Source organism: Bos indicus x Bos taurus, chromosome 10 (assembly GCF_003369695.1).
Source record: "Bos indicus x Bos taurus breed Angus x Brahman F1 hybrid chromosome 10, Bos_hybrid_MaternalHap_v2.0, whole genome shotgun sequence".
NCBI classification, from domain to species: Eukaryota; Metazoa; Chordata; class Mammalia; order Artiodactyla; family Bovidae; genus Bos; species Bos indicus x Bos taurus.
Window position 1 is genome coordinate 64596891 of NC_040085.1, and position 20711 is coordinate 64617601.

Genomic DNA, 20711 nt, shown 5'->3' on the forward strand with positions numbered 1-20711 from the left:
AGATGGTGACTGCAGCCATGAAATTAAAAGACACTTGCTCCTCAGAAGGAAAGCTATGACCAACCTAGACAGCATATTAAAAAGCAGAGACATTACGTTACCAACAAAGGTCTGTCTAGTCAAAGCTATGGTTTTTCCAGTGGCCATGTATGGATGTGAATGTTGGACTATATAGAAAGCTGAGCACTGAAGAACTGATGCTGTGGTGTTGGATAAGACTCTTGAGAGTCCCTTGGACTGCACGGAGATTAAACCAGTCAATCCTAAAGGAAATCAGTCCTGAATATTCATTGGAAGGACTGATGCTGAAGCTGAAGTTCTAATACTTTGGCTACCTGATATGAAGAATCAACTCATTTGAAAAGACCCTGATACTGGGAAAGATTGAAGGCAGGAGGAGAAAGGGATGACAGAGGATGAGATGGTTGGATGGCATCACCGACTCAATGGACATGAGTTTGAGTAAGCTCCAGGAATTGGTGATGAACAGGGAGGCCTGGTATGCTGCAGTCCATGGGGTCACAAAGAGTCGGACATGACTGGGTAACTGAACTGAACTGAATTGATAGAAGATAACGAGAGGTGGAATTTACTCAGAAGGCACAGGCATTTATAATTTAAATAGACACTAAAGCATTGCTTTTCAACTTTATGAGATTCTGACACCTCATTATGTATTTTTAATCTTAAATTTTTGCCAGTCTGATTAACAGTGATTGACATTAAATGTGTTCTCCTATGTTTTAAACATTTGTTTGTAATAAGAACTAGTAATAATGATATATTTGTAAGTTAAAATACTGCTTTGGTAAGAAAATAGTAGCCATTCTTTGTTGCTACTCTGCCCAGAGGGAGCATCTGGTCAGTGAGAGCAGTCTGAGGACAGAACTGCATCTTGTGCATTTATGTGGATGGGCTGGGTGTGCTACTGGAGATTATAGATAAACTAACTTAGAGTTGATATGAGTCTGAGATTTGCGTAGGGTATAAAAATGACAAATGCTTATGTGGTATTAGAGCATTGTGTGAATAGGGAAGCTAAATCTTCCACAGAGTATTAAGGTGTTCGGCAATTATAAGTACCCTTGACAATGTTCATCAAAGAGAAGATACTGTATATTGCACAACATTTATATAGTAGTGGTAGAGTAATATAGGTCCTGTGAAATATTTCTAAGGAAAATGTGTCTGCCGTCATCCTAAACTCTGCCCAAGAATCTCCAAGGGTTTCATAATAATTAAAAACCAATCTTTTCCTGTTTAAAGGATGTTGAGCCATTGATATTCTTTAAGAAAAGTCAGATTACAGAATAAGGGGAGCTATAAATCTGTAGAGGATAATTAGGGTAAATTGTAGAAAATTGTGAATGATGAACTAAGCAGTTAGATTTTATTTTGTAGTCAACAGTCATCAGAGATGTTTCAGCAGTGATTTCTTCATATATTCTAGTTTAAAAAAAAACCCTTGGTTGAAATTAAACTCCTTTTTAATAAAAAATATGAGAGCCTTCATATATTGGAATTTTTATTCAGTTCTTGATTAGTAAGCTCATTAATTAGAATATCTCCAAGTCACAACATGCGTTTATGATTAGGTCATCTAGTTTTTAACACAGAAAGAATTTTAACACATCATTTTTAAAGTTTTTACTTTATATATTTGGTAAAGAAGCATATTTGTACTTTTTGTATATTTTCAGCAAGTGTTTCATTATAAATTTCATTCTGACAACTTTAGCCCATTTTCATTTAGAAAGAACAAGAGGTAAATTTTCTAGTTTCTAATTTTAAACTATATAAACAGCTTAGGTTGTGTGCCAGAATTTAGTGTTTTAAATAATAAAAACATTTCTTGTGTGTTTTATTGCTGTCTAATTTGGAGGTTGAATAAACAGATAATGGGTATTTAACTTCAGAAGAAATACTTCGTAAGAAAAGCAAAGCCTACACTTAGGTATCTTATTAAACTAACTTTCATGTAATGTGTATGTGGCTTGATAAGCACTTTCTAAAATACTTTTCAAGCAATCAGGTGGTCTGCATCCTGATACATTTGACAGATATTTTTTGTTTTGACTTGATTTTATTTTATTTTTTGTTTTTTGACTTGATTTTAATGTGATGTTTATAACAGTGGTTTCTACTTTTTACAGGACTTGGAAAACAGTGTGGGTGAGCTTAGTGAAGGACAGAGGCTGACAGCTGCAGCAGCAGAGAACCTCTTCAGGGAACTTTCCGCATACGTGCAGCAACCTGTGGCTGAGGCAGAGTCTTCAGATGCAAAATGTGCTCCGAAGCCATCATCTCAGCAGTGTGACACGGTTGCAGGTATTCACCAAAATACCCCTTCCTGATGTAGTGTCTGTTAGAATATTTACTTTGAATCCCATCACACTCTCTTTGTACTGTTTTCATGTCGAATGCTGTATTCTGTTTTGTATTATAATCTACAGTAGTGTTCCTACTCTGAATTAAGGAAAGCATAACTGTTTTCAGGTAGAAGCTTGCAGACCTTCTTTATTTAAAAGGGTATTCACAATTGAAAAGTTTGATAATGACTTTTTCTATATATAGCAATGTTTCCCCAAATGTGATTCATGTAACCGTGTTGGTGCATGAGTCTCTGGGTGGGGCATGAGATAGTTTTGGTAATATGTATATGTCTACTTTAGATTTTTTAGTAGTGATATTATTTTAATGTATATTGGGAAAAAGATGACTAGCACGTGAAAACTGTCACATAACATCTTGTGTAGGACAATGTTTAATTAGGTAATACTGTAGAAGTTCACTCTTTATGCTGTAGGAATTTCTGACTCAGAATTCAGTGCACTCAGTCTTATTTTGAAACTTTGTTAACTAAACTTTTTGCTGTAACAGTTTGAGAATAAGAATAGAATAGAGAATATCAGTTTCTGGTATATGTAGTTGATTCTCATTAGGTCCTATAATAGAGACACCACAAACACTGAATTAGGAAATACTGAGCTACTCTTCTAGAGGAAATCCTGGGTTAGGTTCCTATGAGCCTGTATATTATATTATATTTATATTTATTATATTTATTGATACATACACAACATTTTTGACAATATATAACCTTGCTTTATGTATGTTTCTATTTAAAGGCAGTTATTTAATATACACTGTTGATTCATTAACACTGATTCTCATGAGCAATAGCACTATAACTCATTACTGAATGAAACTTACCTAGCACATGTATTTTTTCTGTAAGGCCCATCAAAGCTTTTTGCACTTTGAAACACTGAAAAGCACTTCTGCACTATGTTTTGGGGCCATTTTAAAGAGCAAAATCACGAAAAAAACATATAAGAATGTGGAAAACCTGTCACTAAATAGACAGCAAAAAAGAATACTTGTTCACAGTGTAAGAGCTGATCAGAAAGCAGAGCACCTGTGCTCAGCCTCGTCTGCTGAGTGTGTGGCGGGTGATTCAGGCCTCACTGCTGTGTGCATGCATGCATGTCCACAAGTCGCATGTGCTGAGTGTTGATTTCAGGGTTGCAAATACATTGTATCAGGTGGATTTGTAGAAATAAAGTCTTCAGAGTAATGAGGATCAACTATATTCTCATTTATTGGTAATCTCATGTTTATTGTTGCAGTCTCTTAAAAGAACTTCTGGAGTCATGCAGATTTGCCAGAAATCAGAAAGAAGTACATTGGTGTGGAGTATTTAGACTGTCAGTTTTATATTAAGCTTTCCACCTTATCGTTCAGAAATGAGAGACTCTCAGGACTGAATTTTCCATGGGAATAAATATAAATTAATACTTGAATTATTTATTTTGTGCACATAGTAGGAGTATTCATTTTTAACAGTATTTTAAATTAGGGTTCAAAGTAGTATAAAATACGACTTCTATATCTGTATCCAGCTAACTGTGCAGATTGTGATTAAATAGAATCGACACTAGATGGCTCTCACAGATCACTTGAGAGCTGCTTGGTACTTGTGAACAAAGAGATACTTACTGAATTGTTACAGAATAAAATCCATTAGGATGTATCCTATTCAGCCCCTCCTTATGGTATCACCTAGCTGGTTACCTACAGACCAGTACATTTTTAATTGTAGGTACTCTGTAGATATTTATTTAATTGAATTGAAAACAATAATAAGTTCATGAAAAATTAGATGGGGAAACAGTGGCTGACTTTATTTTGGGGGGCTCCAAAATCACTGCAGATGATGATTGCAGCCATGAAATTAAAAGACGCTTACTCCTTGGAAGGAAAGTTATGATCCACTTAGACAGCATATTAAAAAGCAGAGACATTACTTTGTCAACAAAGGTCCATCTAGTCAAGGCTATGGTTTTTCCAGTGGTCATGTATGGATGTGAGAATTGGACTATAAAGAAAGCTGAGCGCCACAGAATCGATGCTTTTGAACTGTGGTGTTGGAGAAGACTCTTGAGAGTCCCTTGGACTGCAAGGAGATCCAACCAGTCCATTCTAAAGGAGATCAGTCCTGGGTGTTCATTGGAAGGACTGATGTTGAAGCTGAAACTCCAGTACTTTGGCCACCTGATGTAAAGAGCTGACTCAACTGAAAAGACCGTGATGCTGGGAAAGATAGGGCAGAAGGAGAAGGGGACAATAGAGGATGAGATGGTTAGATGGCATCACCGACTCATTGAACATGGGTTTGGGTGGACTCTGGGAGTTGGTGATGGACAGGGAGGCCTGGTGTGCTGCGGTTCATGGGGTCGCAAACAGTCAGACATGACTGAGTAACTGACCTGAACTGAAAGTGGCATTAGATTATGTAGATGAGTCATTATAACAGAGTGGCTAAGAGCTTGAGCTTTTGAAGTTTTGGAGATCATTTTAAATTCCAGATCTGTATTTTTGGGCAAGTAACTTAATCTTCTGAGCCCAAGTTTCTTCATCTATTAAGTAGAGATAATATTAATGTACTAGTTATCTATTTCCATGTAATATATTACCCCAAAGTTTAGCAGATGAAGACAGGAAATATTTATTCTCTCTCACAGTTTTGAAAGCCATGAATCTAGGAGTGGCGTAGCTGCGTGGTTCCCAGGATCTCTCATGGGGTGTAGTTAATCTGTTGGCTGGAGCTGCCATCATCTAAGGACTTCAGCTGGGGCTGGAGGATCTGCTTTCCAAGCTCATTCACATGACTGTTGGCAAGATGCCTCCGTTCCTCACCACGTGAGCCTTACTGTTATGCTGCTCATGACATAGCAGTTCGCTTTTCCCAGAGTGGATGATCTGAGACACAGTGAGCACCCAAGATGGAAACCCATGGTGTTTTATAACCTAAAGTCAGAAGTGACATGTCATCACTTCTGCCACATTCAGTTAATAGCAAAGACCAATCCTGGAATAATATAGCAGGGGATTACAGAAAGGTCTGAATACCAGGCGACAGTCGTTAGGGGGCCGTAGTGGAAGCTGCTTATCAGAAACAGTATCTGCCTCATAAGGTTATTAGAGGTCAGTCAGTCAGTTCAGTCACTCAGTCGTGTCCGACTCTTTGCGACCCCATGAACCGCAGTATGCCAGGCTTCCCTGTCCGTCACCAACTCCCAGAGTCTACTCAAACCCATGTCCACTGAGTCAGTGATGCCATCCAACCATCTCATCCTCCATCGTCCCCTTCTCCCGCCCTCAATCTTTCCCAGCATCAGGATCTTTTCAAATGAGTCAGCTCTTGTATATAAAGTGTCACTATGCTTGACACATGATACTGTTTTGGAGAAGGTAAAAATACCTTCTCAAATACATTTAATAGAACCAGAAATTACACACAGTTGCCTAAAAAAAAAGGTGCCTATAGAGGACTAGTTTGTCCCTCTTATTTTAAGTATTTTGTTACATTATGGTTATTGTAGAAGAATGAGTCCCATGTATCATTATTTCTGCTACTGTCTAATCTCATGCCCTTCATGTTGATTTCTAATAGCTTCCTCTACAGAGGCTCATCTGTTCTTACCTTGCCTGTCTCCACTTCTGCTCATTTTCAGAAAGTATCCTATTTGCAACTCATAGTCCTATACCACTGTTTCTAATTCTGAGGCTCTCAGGTTGGGTTGAATAACAAAAAGATGCTAAATAAGGTTTGAAGAATTGTTTTAAGAACCCTAAAATGTGAACTGGTATTTTGAACAAACTCTGAGGACTCTGAGATTTACTACCAATTATAACTCTTCATCTGATCTGATCTGATCTGATAACTCTTGATTTACTCAGAAAATGCACTAAATACCTGCATGTACCCGTCACTATATTGGTACTAAATAAGGGTTTTGAGAGGCAGAAATAATAGCCGTCTGCTCTCCAGGAAGTTTACAAACTCATGTAGGATAATGTGAGACAACAATTACAATATTGTTGATTAATGCAACAACACAGGCTGCTATGGGAGCACAGAGGAGGAATAACCCACACATCAGGGCTCAGAGGAGGTTTCCTGGAAGAGCCAATGTGAAACTGAGTATTAGAGGAATTAGCCAGACTATGAAGTGTGATAAACATGTTCCAGTTTGTTCATTTACATATTCAGAAAATATTTTTTGATTGCTTGCTCTGCTCTAAGGATATTCTAGGTGGTAGGAACATAAAACCTGGTAACACCTTATTCTTAGTGAATTTTTTCTCTAGTAGAGATAGTATATGAGAAAGCAAAAACATGCAACAGGTTATTGTGGTTATTGTATAGCAGTCCAAATAGGATTGGGGTACAGGTCAGTTGTATCTGGGGAGGGCAATCAAGAAAGACATCATATGTGAGCTTACTTGAAATGAGTTCTCAATGATGAATAGGCGTTTGCTGTGTAGTAAGTGTAGGAGAAGCCTTCATGGCAGAATACATAATAAGACAAGGGGATAAAGTTGAAACGACAAAGAAACTTAAGCAGGGAAGTGTAAGTACTTTGTCACAGCTTTAGAGCTTAGGATATAATGAAGTTGGACCAGTAAGCAGAAACCAGGTAGATATAGATGATAACATCCAGTGGTTTTTGGATTTACTCTTAAGATAGTAGAGATTTATTTATGTGCAAAATGGAAAATAATTCCAATCTTGCTTTATATTTATTCCCATGGAAAAGTCATTTGTGAATTTCTGTCAATTCTGAATGTTTTATAATATCCACAGATCCATTAAGAATTGTATATAAATGAGTGAAATGATCAAATTTGCCTTTTATTTTGGCAAGAACATGTGAGGTGCAGTGTGATGGATAGATTGGAGAGAATTAAGGCTGGAGGCAAGGAGCCTCTAGCTGAGACAGTTATAGTAAACTTGGTGAGTCATTATTGAGCAGCAGGGAAGTATAAAAAGGGAGATTTGGTAGACATTTGAGAAGGAGAGTGGACAAGACTTAATTTGGATATGAGAAATGCAAAAGAAGAGAGGATCTAAGAAATCTCCAGGTTTCTGGCTAGAATGATTTGATAGTTGGTATCTCCATTCACTGAGGGAGAGAGGAGATATGGAGGAAAGATAGAATTAGGAGGAAATAAGGAGTGGAATTTGAGGTGCCTTTGGGTTTCATACAAATGGAGTAACTTACTAGACGTGCAAGAACCAAAGCTGCTGCTGGCACTGGCAAGTCAAGCAGACTGAGTCTACCATGGCTGCTTTTTCAAAGCAATAGTATTCTAGAAAAATAAAATTAGGGATTTCAAATTATAATTAATTAAATTAAATTTGACTTGAATGGAATAATCCTTTGAGCATCCCTCCTAAAAAGGGATAACTAACATAATTACACTCAATGAGTGTAATTTTTAGAAGTGACGTAGCAAATGCAACATTGTGGTCATTGTCGTCATGGAATCCTTGCCTGACCCCTTATCACTGAGTTAGATACTGTCAAATATTCTCTCTGTGTAGTCCTCTAATGTCACCTGCCTAATGTTGCTCTTATCACACTGATTTGTAATCTCACTTGAGAGTGGGGACTTCATCCTGTCTGTTGTCATAGCTCTGGCATCTAGCAGAGAATGTAGCATAGTCAGTAAATAAAGGTTAAGTGATAGAGTGTTTTATGAGCGGAGAGTTATTATGCACTTTTAATGCTTTGGGGAGATGTTTGTTTATATACTTTTGGGTTTCTACATATAATTTTTTTCTTTTATCATAGTCTATCTTATGTCTTTGTAATTAATTTTTTTCATTACACCCATGCGTCAGCCACATATCATTTTATAGAAAAATAAAATGTGATTATATTATATATTACTTTAAAGTATAGATTCTTTTTTTAATGTTCTTCATCTACCCCTCCTCCTCACATTTTTTCCTGTCCCACTTTATGCCTTATCTCAGGTAACACATGTTAAGATTCTGATATGTAACCTTTTAGGTTTTTTTTCCTTCTGCATATAATTATATATGATAGGTACATATGGTGTGTATATATTTGTTGTCATTTTTCAAGTTGAGATTATATCATGTGTTTTGTTTTCACCCAGGAAACCCTGTGGAAATTACTCCAGGTCAACTATTATTACTTAAATTCATTCTTTTTATTGACTGCGTAAAACCTTTCAGTATGGATTTCCAGTAATTTATTCAGTTATTGCTTTGTTGATGAATGTTTACTTTATTACCATTTCCCCCCACTATAAACAATGCTAGAGTAAATATTCACTCATGTATAGCCTAACATTGGAGAAGGAAATGTCAACCCACTCCAGTACTCTTGCCTGGAGAATCCCATGGACAGAGGAGCCTGGCAGGCTACAGTCCATGGGGTCACAAAGAATCAGACGCAACTGAGCGACCAACAACAACAGCAACATAGCCTAGTATATTGCTGCATTATATATTTAGGGAGTAGTTTCCCAGAAATAACAGGTCCAAGGGAAAATATATTTTAAACTTTAAAATAGATATGCCAAGTTGCTGTCTTAAAAGTTTAAACTAATTTTTCTTTATCAGTAATATATTACAACCTTTCCCCTGTATCCCTGCCAGATATTATTTTTATTACCTTTTTTATTTTTGTCAATTAAAGTATAAACATATGACTGACTCCTGGTGAGTTTATATTTGATGATTATTTGGATTTGCTCTTCTGTGAATTACCTACTTAAGTTCTTTCCCTGTCAGGTTATGTTTTTCTTATAACTTTATGTAAAACTTACTGTGGCTCAGCTGGTAAAGAATCTGCCTGTAATGTGGGAGACCTGGGTTCGATCCCTGGGTTGGGAAGATCCCAACAAAGGGAAAGGCTACTCACTCCAGTATTTTGGCCTGGAGAATTCCATGAACTGTACAGTCCATGGGGTCGCCAAGAGTCAGACACAACTGAGCAACTTTCACTTATCTAAAAATACAGATTAATGTAAAAAAAGAGAGAGTGATTATTTGCTATACCTAAGAAATTTTCAACAGACTATACCTAAGAAATTTTCAACAGACTACCTGTAAGTGGAAAATATAATATCTGTGGGGTCTTAAAATATCATTTCATTTGAAACAACTTAGTTTATGTGTAGAGTTTCAGGTCCATTTCTGTTGACTAAAATGAGATAGACCATACTGTGCTGTATTTAAAAGATGACCATTAATTAGGAAAAACAGAATTTTCTGAGAAATAATTTAGCAAGAATGTGAAATAAGGAACAGTGAGTAGGAGTTGAAAGATGAGGATTTTAGTTCCTGTACACCTCTTAACTAGAATTCTGATTTTTGAACAATTGGTTAACTTTCCTGAGCCTTAGCTTTGTCAGTGAAAGACAGTTATAAAATTATCTGATCTTCTTACCTTACAGAATGATTGTGAGATTCAAATTAAATGAGATCATGTATGTGAAAGTGCATGGAGTTTAAAGTGCCATATAAATGTACAGTGATGTTATTAGATAAATATTTGTTTCTGTTTATATTGTCTTCTTTTTATTGATTTGATTGAGATGTCGGTTGGATGAGGAAAAGAGGAGCCTGATTGTTTGAAGAAAAATATCTAAGCAATATCAACATTTCCTAGTCAGGAAACTGTCCTTTGCTTTAATATTACATTTTATTTTATTTTTATTTTTTTTTAAACTTTACATAATTGTATTAGTTTTGCCAAATATCAAAATGAATCTGCCAAAGGTATACATGTGTTCCCCATCCTGAACCCTCCTCCCTCTTCCCTCCCCATACCATCCCTCTGGGTCGTCCCAGTGCTCTAGCCCCAAGCATCCAGTATCGTGCATCGAACCTGGACTGGCATCTCGTTTCATACATGATATTTTACATGTTTCAATTGAGAAAGAAGAATGGAACTGGAGGAATCAACCTACCTGACTTCAGGCTCTACTACAAAGCCACAGTTATCAAGACAGTATGGTACTGGCACAAAGACAGAAATATAGATCAATGGAACAAAATAAAAAGCCCAGAGATAAATCCATGCACATATGGACACCTTATCTTTGACAAAGGAGGCAAGAATATACAATGGATTAAAGACAATCTCTTTAACAAGTGGTGCTGGGAAATCTGGTCAACCACTTGTAAAAGAATGAAACTAGAACACTTTCTAACACCATACACAAAAATAAACTCAAAATGGATTAAAGATCTCAACGTAAGACCAGAAACTATAAAACTCCTAGAGGAGAACATAGGCAAAACACTCTCCGACATACATCACAGCAGGATCCTCTATGACCCACCTCCCAGAATATTGGAAATAAAAGCAAAAATAAACAAATGGGACCTAATTAACCTTAAAAGCTTCTGCACATCAAAGGAAACTATCAGCAAGGTGAAAAGACAGCCTTCAGAATGGGAGAAAATAATAGCAAATGAAGCACCTGACAAACAACTAATCTCAAAAATATCTCAAAAAAATCTCAAGCAACTCCTACAGCTCAACTCCAGAAAAATAAATGACCCAATCAAAAAGTAGGCCAAAGAACTAAATAGACATTTCTCCAAAGAAGACATACAGATGGCTAACAAACACATGAAAAGATGCTCAACATCACTCATTATCAGAGAAATGCAAATCAAAACCACTATGAGGTACCATTTCACACCAGTCAGAATGGCTGCGATCCAAAAGTCTACAAATAATAAATGCTGGAGAGGGTGTGGAGAAAAGGGAACCCTCTTACACTGTTGGTGGGAATGCAAACTAGTATAGCCACTATGGAGAACAGTGTGGAGATTCCTTCAAAAACTGGAAATAGAGTTGCCTTATGATCCAGCAATCCCACTGCTGGGCATACACACTGAGGAAAGCAGAATTGAAAGAGACACGTGTACCCCAATGTTCATCGCAGCACTGTTTATAATAGCCAGGACATGGAAGCAACCTAGATGTCCATCAGCAGATGAATGGATAAGAAAGCTGTGGTACATATACACAATGGAGTATTACTCAGCCATTAAAAAGAAAACATTTGAATCATTTCTAATGAGGTGGATGAAACTGGAGCCTATTATACAGAGTGAAGTAAGCCAGAAGGAAAAACACCATTACAGTATACTAACTCATATATATGGAATTTAGAAAGATGGTAACAATAACCCTGTGTATGAGACAGCAAAAGAGACAGTGATGTATAGAACAGTCTTATGGACTCTGTGGGAGAGGGAGAGGGTGGGAAGATATGGGAGAATGGCATTGAAACATGTAAGATTACATTTTAGATAGAAAGTATTCTATTGACTTTTATTGACCGAAAAGGTATTCTGGAGGGTTGGGAGTTGGTATGTAAGAGTGGGTGTTGTGTGGGGGCTGCATAAACAACTTGCTGACTGGAACCCTACAATAATCCATAGATATGTTTGAACATAGATAGGTACTTTTTGAATTTGCTATGACCTTTGGTTTTAATTGCAATGAAGGCTTGGTGACAGGCATTTTCTGTTGAAGTATTTCTATTTCTAATTCAGCAGATGAGAAATATTGGTAATTTTAGCCAATTTTTCTTCCTTTAAGAAATAGTTTAACTTTTTGTTTACTTACTTGATAGCAGATGCTGTTTATGAAGATTTATGTGCTAGTCATGGTCCAATGAGTTTGGGAGAATTGGAGTTGCAGCCAGATCCTCACGTTACTCTTCCCACAACACTTCTGACAGCACAAGAAAGTGATGTTAAATTATCAGAAGCCGCTGAAGGCTTTCCTCAGGTACCCGATTAAGTACTTTACTTAAATCAGAATGGTAACAGTATTGCCTTAGCGTGGCACACTATCAAGAGCACAGTCTCTGGAATCAGACAGCCTCAAATCATGCCTCCTTTTTTCTGTTTTTTTTTTTTTTTTTAACTGACTCAAACTTGGCTATAAATCTTAGCTTATCCAGCTTCTAGCTGGGACCTTGAATATATACATAGCTTTTTTCTAAGCCTTAATTTCCTTGTCTTTAAATTAAAAATTAGAAATAATGTATATAAAAATGCCTGTTACCTAGGTAGATAGCTATGTTCTATATTCCCATGCAATAACTAGCTTAGTAGTCTGTCTATAGTAGGTATTCAGTAAATATTTACTATATTAAAATTCATGAATTCTTGTGTACTGAAAAAATAGGATACTCTCCAAGATGTAAAAAAAAGAATGCTCATGTTAAATTAAATGCAATAGCATTTAATTACAATGCTATTACAATGTTTCTCATTGTGGATTAATTTATTCAATAAATAGTCATGGTATGGTATTGTATAGCATTGCAGGGTGTTGCAGATGAAAGCCAAAAATGTATAAGATAAAGATTGTTTATGGAATACACTATTATGTAGGGTTTAATATTAATGACCTATGACCAAATAAAGATCAGGAAAAAACTAATAATAAATAAATATCTGTTAGTCACTTCTGTAATAAAATAAAAGTTGTGACCTTGGGGTAGGCAAAAATGGCACCAAAAACTGTGTCCATGAAAGAAAAAAGTTAATAAACTGGTCTTCTCAAAAATAAGAACTTCGCTTTAAGACACACTGTTAAAAGAATGAAAAGACAAGCTACAGATTGGGAGAAGATATTTGCAAATCACTTATCTGATAAAAAGCTTATATCTAGGATATATAGGGAACTCAGAATTCAATATTAAGAAAACAATCCAATTAAAAAATGGATGAAATCTTTGGATAGATACCTTACCCAAAGAAGTAAGCACATAAAAAGATTTTCAACATCAAGTAATCATTAGGAAAATGTCAGTTAAAACCACAATGAAATGCTACTACACACCCATTAGAACATCTAAAATTAGAAAGGCTAACAAGCCAAATTTTGGCAAGTGTAAAGCACTTAAACTCATATGCTGCTGTGGGAATGTAATATGATTCAACTGCTTTGGAAAACAGTTTGGCAATTTCTTAAAAAAGTAAAATGTACGCCTACCATATGACCCAGACATTTCACTTCTAAGTATTTATTTACCCAAGAGAAACTAAAACATTTCTACACAAAGACTCACACATGAATGTTGATAGCAATTTTCCATCCCTGGATCAGAAAGATCCCTCCAAGAAGGAAATGGCAGCCCACTCCAGTGTTCTTGCCTAGGAAATTCATGGACAGAGGAGCCTGACAGCTGCCATCCATGTTGTTGCAAAAGAGTTGGACATGACTTAGTAACTAAACAACAGCAAAAACTTTACACACACAAATGTCCATAGTTGCTAAATATACACATATTGGCATATCTATAAGATGGAATACTATTTAGTAAGAAGAAGCCATGGACTACTGATACAGAGTAACATAGATGATTTTCACAAGAGTTATGTTGAGGGGAAAAAAGGCAGAACCCACACCCAAATAAGAGTGCGTACTTTATGATTCCACTTATATAAAATTCTAGATGATGCAAGCTAATCTGTAGTTATAGGAAGGAATATAGAAGGTTATGAATAAACTTTTGAGATTGATGGATTTATTCATCGTATTATCTTGATTGTGATGATCACTTCATGGGTATATACATATGTCAAAATTTAGCAAATGATACACTTGAAATCGGAGAAGGCAATGGCACCCCACTCCAGTACTTTTGCCTAGAAAATCCCATGGACAGAGGAGCCTGGTAGGCTGCAGTCCATGGGGTCACTAGAGTCGGACACGACTGAGTGACTTCACTTTCACTTTTCACTTTCATGCATTGGAGAAGGAAATGGCAACCCACTCCAGTGTTCTTGCCTGGAGAATCCCAGGGACAGGGGAGCCTGGTGGGCTGCCGTCCATGGGGTCGCACAGAGTTAGACACGACTGAAGCGACTTAGCATCAGCAGCAGCACACTTGAAATATATGCTGTTTATTGTCTATCAATTGTACCTCAATAAAGATATTTAAAAAATAAAGATTGCCTTCCTTTATTTATTGGCCTGTTTTAAAATAAAACTGCAAAGTGTTACCATTAGAATGGCTTCAAAAAAATTCATTTCTTAGATTTCCTTTATTAAAGGAAAAATAGACTGATGATAATAATAGCATAAACTTATTTCCAGTGCTTATACTCAACTGGATGCTGTTCTATGTTTGTTACATATTTAACTCATTTAATCCTTACAACAACCTACTGAGGTAATTATTATTATCATCCCCATTTTATGAATGAGGAAATCGAGGTATTTGAGCATTAGGTAACTTACCCAAAGTCAAAGCTAGGTAATGCCTTACCCAGATTTGAATACAAGCAATTTAGCTCCATAATCTGCATGCGTGCATGCTCACCTCTTTGTGATCCCCTGGACGATAGCCTGCCAGGCTCCTCTGTCCACGGGATTTTCCAGGCAAGAATACCGGAATGGGTTGTCCTTCCTTTCTCCAGGCGATCTTCCTGATCCAGGAATCAAACCTGCATCTCCTGAGTCTCCTGCATTGGTAGGCAGGTTGTTTACCACTGAGTCTCCTGGGAAGCCCCACAATACTCTGTGGTTAAGGGAGGCAGTCAATAGGAAGGATCATAGGAATGTTCTAGTTGAAGTGGCCCAAGATAGTCATAGTACTCATCTTAGAAATACACATCAAAATAATATTTCCTTCAGGGCAGAAACCTACATAACAAAGGCTCTAAACTTAAAAGACCAGCGGTAAGGCTAGTTGTGACTATTACAGCTTGAAACTGCTCATTCTTACCTGTAGATAAATAGGTCCCTGCCAGAACTGGAGTGGTTCCATTTGAGTCCATGTGGATAGGTTTCAGATTCTTCTCTGCTTGTATTTTGATAAGAGTTCAGGGACATCTTAAGTTTCTGTCAAATTGTATCTGGTAGCTGTTCTTAGAGTCTCATTCATAACTAGACTCATAAAACAGGAAAGAAAGAATGGCTAAATTCATCACAATTTGTAATATGTGATTGTGAAGGAATTTTACCACTGAAAATTTTAAATTTGATTAGATTGTAGTAAGGAAAAGAGATGATGAGGCCTATGGTAGAATATACATTTCTTGAGTGACAAAGGATAATAATACCTCTTCAACACTTGTGAGAATTAAATGATGTTATTATATATAAAAGCTTTTTGAAAATTGCAGTACATTATGCAGATTTTCATTTTATGCAAAAATAATTATATGGAAGTTCTTACAGCCAAATTAAGTTTTTATCCTGTCTAAATCCATCATGTATGTATCTAGAGTAGTTGATTTATAAGTAGCTCTGAATTCTCTAGTAAGAAATAGAAGCTATTTGCATATTTGAAATCTGTATATTATCCAAATCTTTTGAAAGATTTTATTTGTAACATCTTTTCTTTTGTAATATGTACTCCGTTACCCATCTGGTACTTAGAAAGCATGCATAGTATTCAAAGTTTATATAATAAACACGTAAATAATTGCTCATATCTTTTAAAAGTAACTTAAAAAATGATATTATGACTTCATGTCTTTAATTCTTTAGTACCCACAAAAGCAAGGCCAAGATGTTAAGCAAGTTGAACACAAGCCAGTTCAAAGTCGTCTAATACGTGTAAGAAATAAACCTGATATTTCACTTTCACAGCAGCAAGGTAAGACTTGTTTTCTTGTAATTAGTAGTTTGATACTTGTGATATTGAACAAATACATAATGAGAATACTTTTATATGTCTTATTATCTCTAGGGTTTTGTTTTTGTTTTTTCACATCTAGTCCATTGGGATTAAGACTCTCATCCTGTATTTGAGTATATTATTTGTTAGTTCTTTTTACCAGTAAATGCTATTTCTAATAGATTTTAAAAATTCTCAGGTAGTATTTTTCTTTTAATCTTATTTTTTGGTTCTTGTACAATTGAATGTCAGTATCTTTTTATCTGTGTACAAGTCTGTAACATAGTTGTCTGTTTTAAATTATGATAAAGGCAGCATTATGGATATTCAGGAGCTTTGTAAAGGCTGTTTATTATTGTGTGGCGATTTGATTAACAGGTGCAGCTTATAAAACAAAGGACTCTCATGTTAAATGCTGTCATATGAATGAACTTTTCTGTATTGTTTGATTAACAAAATGATGTGGCTGACTGATTCTGTACTCAGTATCACAGCATTTTCATGTTGTCTTTATGTTTCTACAAGGTTGCTTTGTTTGCCTTCTTGCTTCTTAGTCATTTATTTTTTTTAAATTTTATTTTATTTTTAAACTTTACATAATTGTATTAGTTTTGCCAAATATCAAAATGAATCCACCACAGGTATACATGTGTTCCCCATCCTGAACCCTCCTCCCTCCTCCCTCCCCATACCATCCCTCTGGGTCGTCCCAGTGCACTAGCCCCAAGCATCCAGTATCGTGTAGTCATTTAAATTTTATATAACTTAAATTCTGAAATTTGGCAGTACAAACTAAGATGTTTTTTGTTTAAAAATTCTTCTATCTGCAAAAGTGTTAGGAGTATTTTGAGCAGTAGAATTTTTTTTTTTTTTTGCTTTTGTATTTGTGTTTTTTTTTAGCTCATGTATTGAATGCCAGTCTAATTGCAAAGGTAACTAGGCATTTGGCATTTTGGGGAAGACCTAAATGAGAAAGAGCTTAAGATTATGTTATTTATGTTTTTACTTTTCTGTTTGTTTTCTCTTCCTGTCTTGCTCCAGCTTTTTAGAACTGTGCCCTCCTGACCACTTTTTTAAACTTAACAATGGTACAATAATGTTAGTTATTATGTTGATATTGTATTTTAGAACCCTATGGAAAATTGCCTGTAAAACTTTCCTCCTTGTATTAAATCATGACTATGTAGATATGAGCAAAGGAATATGTCTAAGATAGTATCAAAACTGCCTTGATGTACTACTGAATTCTGTTACCACTCATGGCCAATGACTGTATATTTAATTTAGTTTTCTAAAAAAATATATAATTTCTTAAATGTATAAATGAATTTTATCTCCTTGGAGAAGGGTGTATGGAATAAAACGATCATTTTTCTCAGCTGATAAGGAAAATATATTTGGGAATATTTTAAAGGTAAATCTCTTTAGGAAAGTGACATTGTTTTCAGTTTCATGTATATGAATGGCCACAAGATGGCAATATTTAAATTTTTGTTGACTTACAACAATGTCATTAAATAATGTCCAATTAACATTTAATGTCAATAAAAATAATAAAATAGAAGAAGCCAATGTGTTAGTTAGTGATGCAGTTTTATTTAGAAAGAATTTAGAATAATTGGATTTAATATGTGTAAAAATTATTTTCATTTAATTTTACATTAATACAAAGAATCTGCCTGCAATGCAGGAGACCCAGTTTGATTCCTGGGTTGGGAAGATTCCCTGGAGAAGAGGTAGGCTACCTACCCCAGTATTCATGGGTGTCAGACGGTAAGGAATCCACCTGCAATGCAGGAGAGTTGGGTTCCATCCCTGTGTTGGGAAGATCCCCCTTGAGGAGGGCATGGCAAACCCATTCCAGTATTCTTGCCTGGAGAACCCCCATGGACAGAGCAGCCTGGTGGGCTACAGTCCATGGGCCGCAAAGAGTCGGACGCAACTGAGTGACTAAGCACAGTTACAGTATAATACAGAAGTTAGGGGAGCAGGCCTATGTCAGCTTTAACCAAGACAGATAAATACCCAGTGGGCTATAGATAGAACATTTCAAATAGTCGAGTGTTTCACTCTGTAATTGATATATATCTCCCTACTAAATACTTTTTGAATGAATATGATTCCTTTGGCAATAGTCAGTTACGACATTTTTCCCCCATAAATTTTGTGGGTTTTTTTTCCTCTGATAAAACTCTGTTACGTTGCCAAATGTTTTAGAGACTAGGAAAGTCAGAGTGCCAAAATAATCCTCTAGGGCTTTCAGGACTTTGACTGACCTTGAAGGAATTCAATCCTATCTTGCATATGCAAAGGGCCTTGAAGATACTGAAGGAAATTCACCTTATCACAAGGGAATCAAAACCACATCTTTTCTGGAAGATAAATTCTTCTACGAATACTTGAACCCAAAATTATGGCTGTTTCAGGAAGAAGTATCATGTATTTCACTTTGAAATGTATAGTAGTTTTATATATGTGTGTGTGTGTGTATCAAGAAATCAAGCCATTTACCAGCAATAGTGGTAGTTTTTCAGTGATCATCCATTAAAAATTGACTGAAGATAATGGTAGAACATAGATTCTAGCACTAAGCTTTTGGGAAATCTGTAAAGACAAGCTTTCTCCTCTCCCCTGGATTATTACTTTCAGATTTTAACACAACAGAGAAAAATTGATTTGAGTTCTGAAAGATGATATCTTTGGAATCTAAGAGTAAAACTCTTGGCTTTGAATTCATTGAATGTATTTTTGATCACATGATATCACTTATCTGATTCTAAGCCCTGATTAGTTATCTAACAGTTTTATAGTGAAAGCAGCTTTTTAATAATTTAACAACTCATTTCCCCCCCCTTTCACTGTGCAACTTAGCTTTCTTCAGTACAAATGAAGTATTTGTATTTAAATTCATGTATTTGTTATGAACCCAGGAACAATTAAATTCTATTGTGATATATTAAAATAGTTCACTTTAAAAAATATTTTTCTGTAGTTTTTCTCTTAAAATTTTAAGAACTTCAAGTAAATAATAAATTAGAAAAGTCAAACATGCTTTGCTAGAGTCAAGGGGAAAAAATTAGAGTATATGTTTTGTGGTTAAATAGTTGTCAAAGGTGTTTAAAATTACAGCATTCTTCAGTTTTCTTATTTATAGATGATATATGTTGCTCAGAAAATATGTAGCAAAGTGCTAAAAGTAATATAATTGCAATAGTTTATCAAAATCTGGTTACTTTTTTGTGGGAAATCACAGATAGATTTTTTTTTTTTTACATTATGTATTGAATTGGGCTTCCCTCCTGGTAAAGAATCTGCCTGCAATGCAGCAGACTTGGATTCCATTCCTGGGTGGGAAGATCCCTTGGAGTAGGGAATGGCAACCCACTCCAGTATTCTTGCGTGGAGAATTCCACTGGCAGAGGAGCCTGGCAAACTACAGACCATGGGGTCACAAAGAGTTGGCTCAGTGGATATGAGTTTGAGCAAACTCCAGGAGATAGTGAAGAACAGGGAAGCTTGGCATTCTATGGCCCATGGGGTCACTAAGAATCAGACATGACTTGGTGACTGAGCAATACCAACAAATGTCTTGAATTTAATTCCTTTACATCTTAGCACCTTTTATGCCTCACTACAGTGATTATAACTTCAGATATGTGAGAATTAGGAAATTCAAATCTTATATATATTTGGAAGCTATTTCTAACCACAAGTGCAAATGAAAATTTTTGCCTTTGTATTTGAAATATAGTTAAGTTACAATAGATCTCAGAATTACAATTTATTTTAGTAATTTTAAAATCACAGTTAAAAGTTTGTTTAATGGATTTTTTTCTCATAAGGTATGACAGTAATTTAAAAACCATGTGTATAGATCTCTTATAGGGTTCCTGGGAGAAGGGGCACAGACTAACAAGTCTGCCCCAAATCCATGTAACCAAATGTTTAACAAGCATAATCTGAGTAAATGTGTTTTTTACAAATGCATGCTATTACTGATTAATAAAATGGAAATTCGCTTTAAAATGTTGCTGAATGTGGGGTTTCTGTTTCCCCCTAGGAGGAGGAAGGTGGAGAGTGTCACTTCTAACTCTAATAAAATGTCAGATAAACTATAAAGTCATAGCATTTCTTGAACCAATCAGATAGCTTATAATGTAGAGCAAGTAGCTTAAAGTCCACAGAAAGGCAGACTTCTCCAGAGAGATGGGACACAAGAACTGTGTCAACAGAGACTGTGCCACAACATAGTCACAGGCACCATACAAGCAGATAAAGATGTTGACTGAGCTTTTCTTTAATGAATTACTAAAAGCCAAGCATAGAGCCATTGGTAGCTACTGATATAAAAGTAGTTCACTGCTACCTGGAATCTCTTCTCCATAGACCTCTGGAAAAAGAAAGAATGGGAGCTAGGACAGGAGACTCGAGAGATTCTCATTCACTGATACGGTCTTAGAAGAGTAGCTCCCACTGCCAGAAAAACTTGTTAAGTTTAACAAGCTTGAACAAGGAGAACTTGTTCAAGCATAACCCTGATACCAAAACCAGCCAGAGACTTTACTGGAAAAGAAGATTATAAACCAGTATCCCTCATAATCATAGACAAAAAATTCCTCTACAGGATACTGCCAAACTGAACTGACACTTTTTATTATTCAGCATTCAGCTGCATTTTCCCAAGTCCTTTCTGAACCTGCAGTTGAAAATGGCTTCAGTTCAGTTCA

General features: G+C 35.9%; 1 protein-coding gene across 12 annotated transcripts in view; it reads left to right on the top strand.

Moving 5' to 3' along the window:
- The window catches only part of KIAA0586 (KIAA0586 ortholog), a 165536-nt gene that overhangs the window by 83050 nt on the left and 61775 nt on the right, over nt 1–20711 (top strand). For 7 of the 12 annotated variants that reach the window (XM_027554224.1, XM_027554221.1, XM_027554214.1 and 4 more), the window contains 3 exons: nt 2154–2328; nt 11977–12134; nt 15855–15963. In XM_027554224.1, the coding sequence (XP_027410025.1) occupies nt 2154–2328; nt 11977–12134; nt 15855–15963 (442 nt within the window). Of the gene's footprint in view, nt 1–2153; nt 2329–11976; nt 12135–15854; nt 15964–17025; nt 17577–20711 lie in introns of those variants that run through there. The other 5 variants (XM_027554218.1, XM_027554220.1, XM_027554223.1 and 2 more) reach the window with 3 other exon arrangements.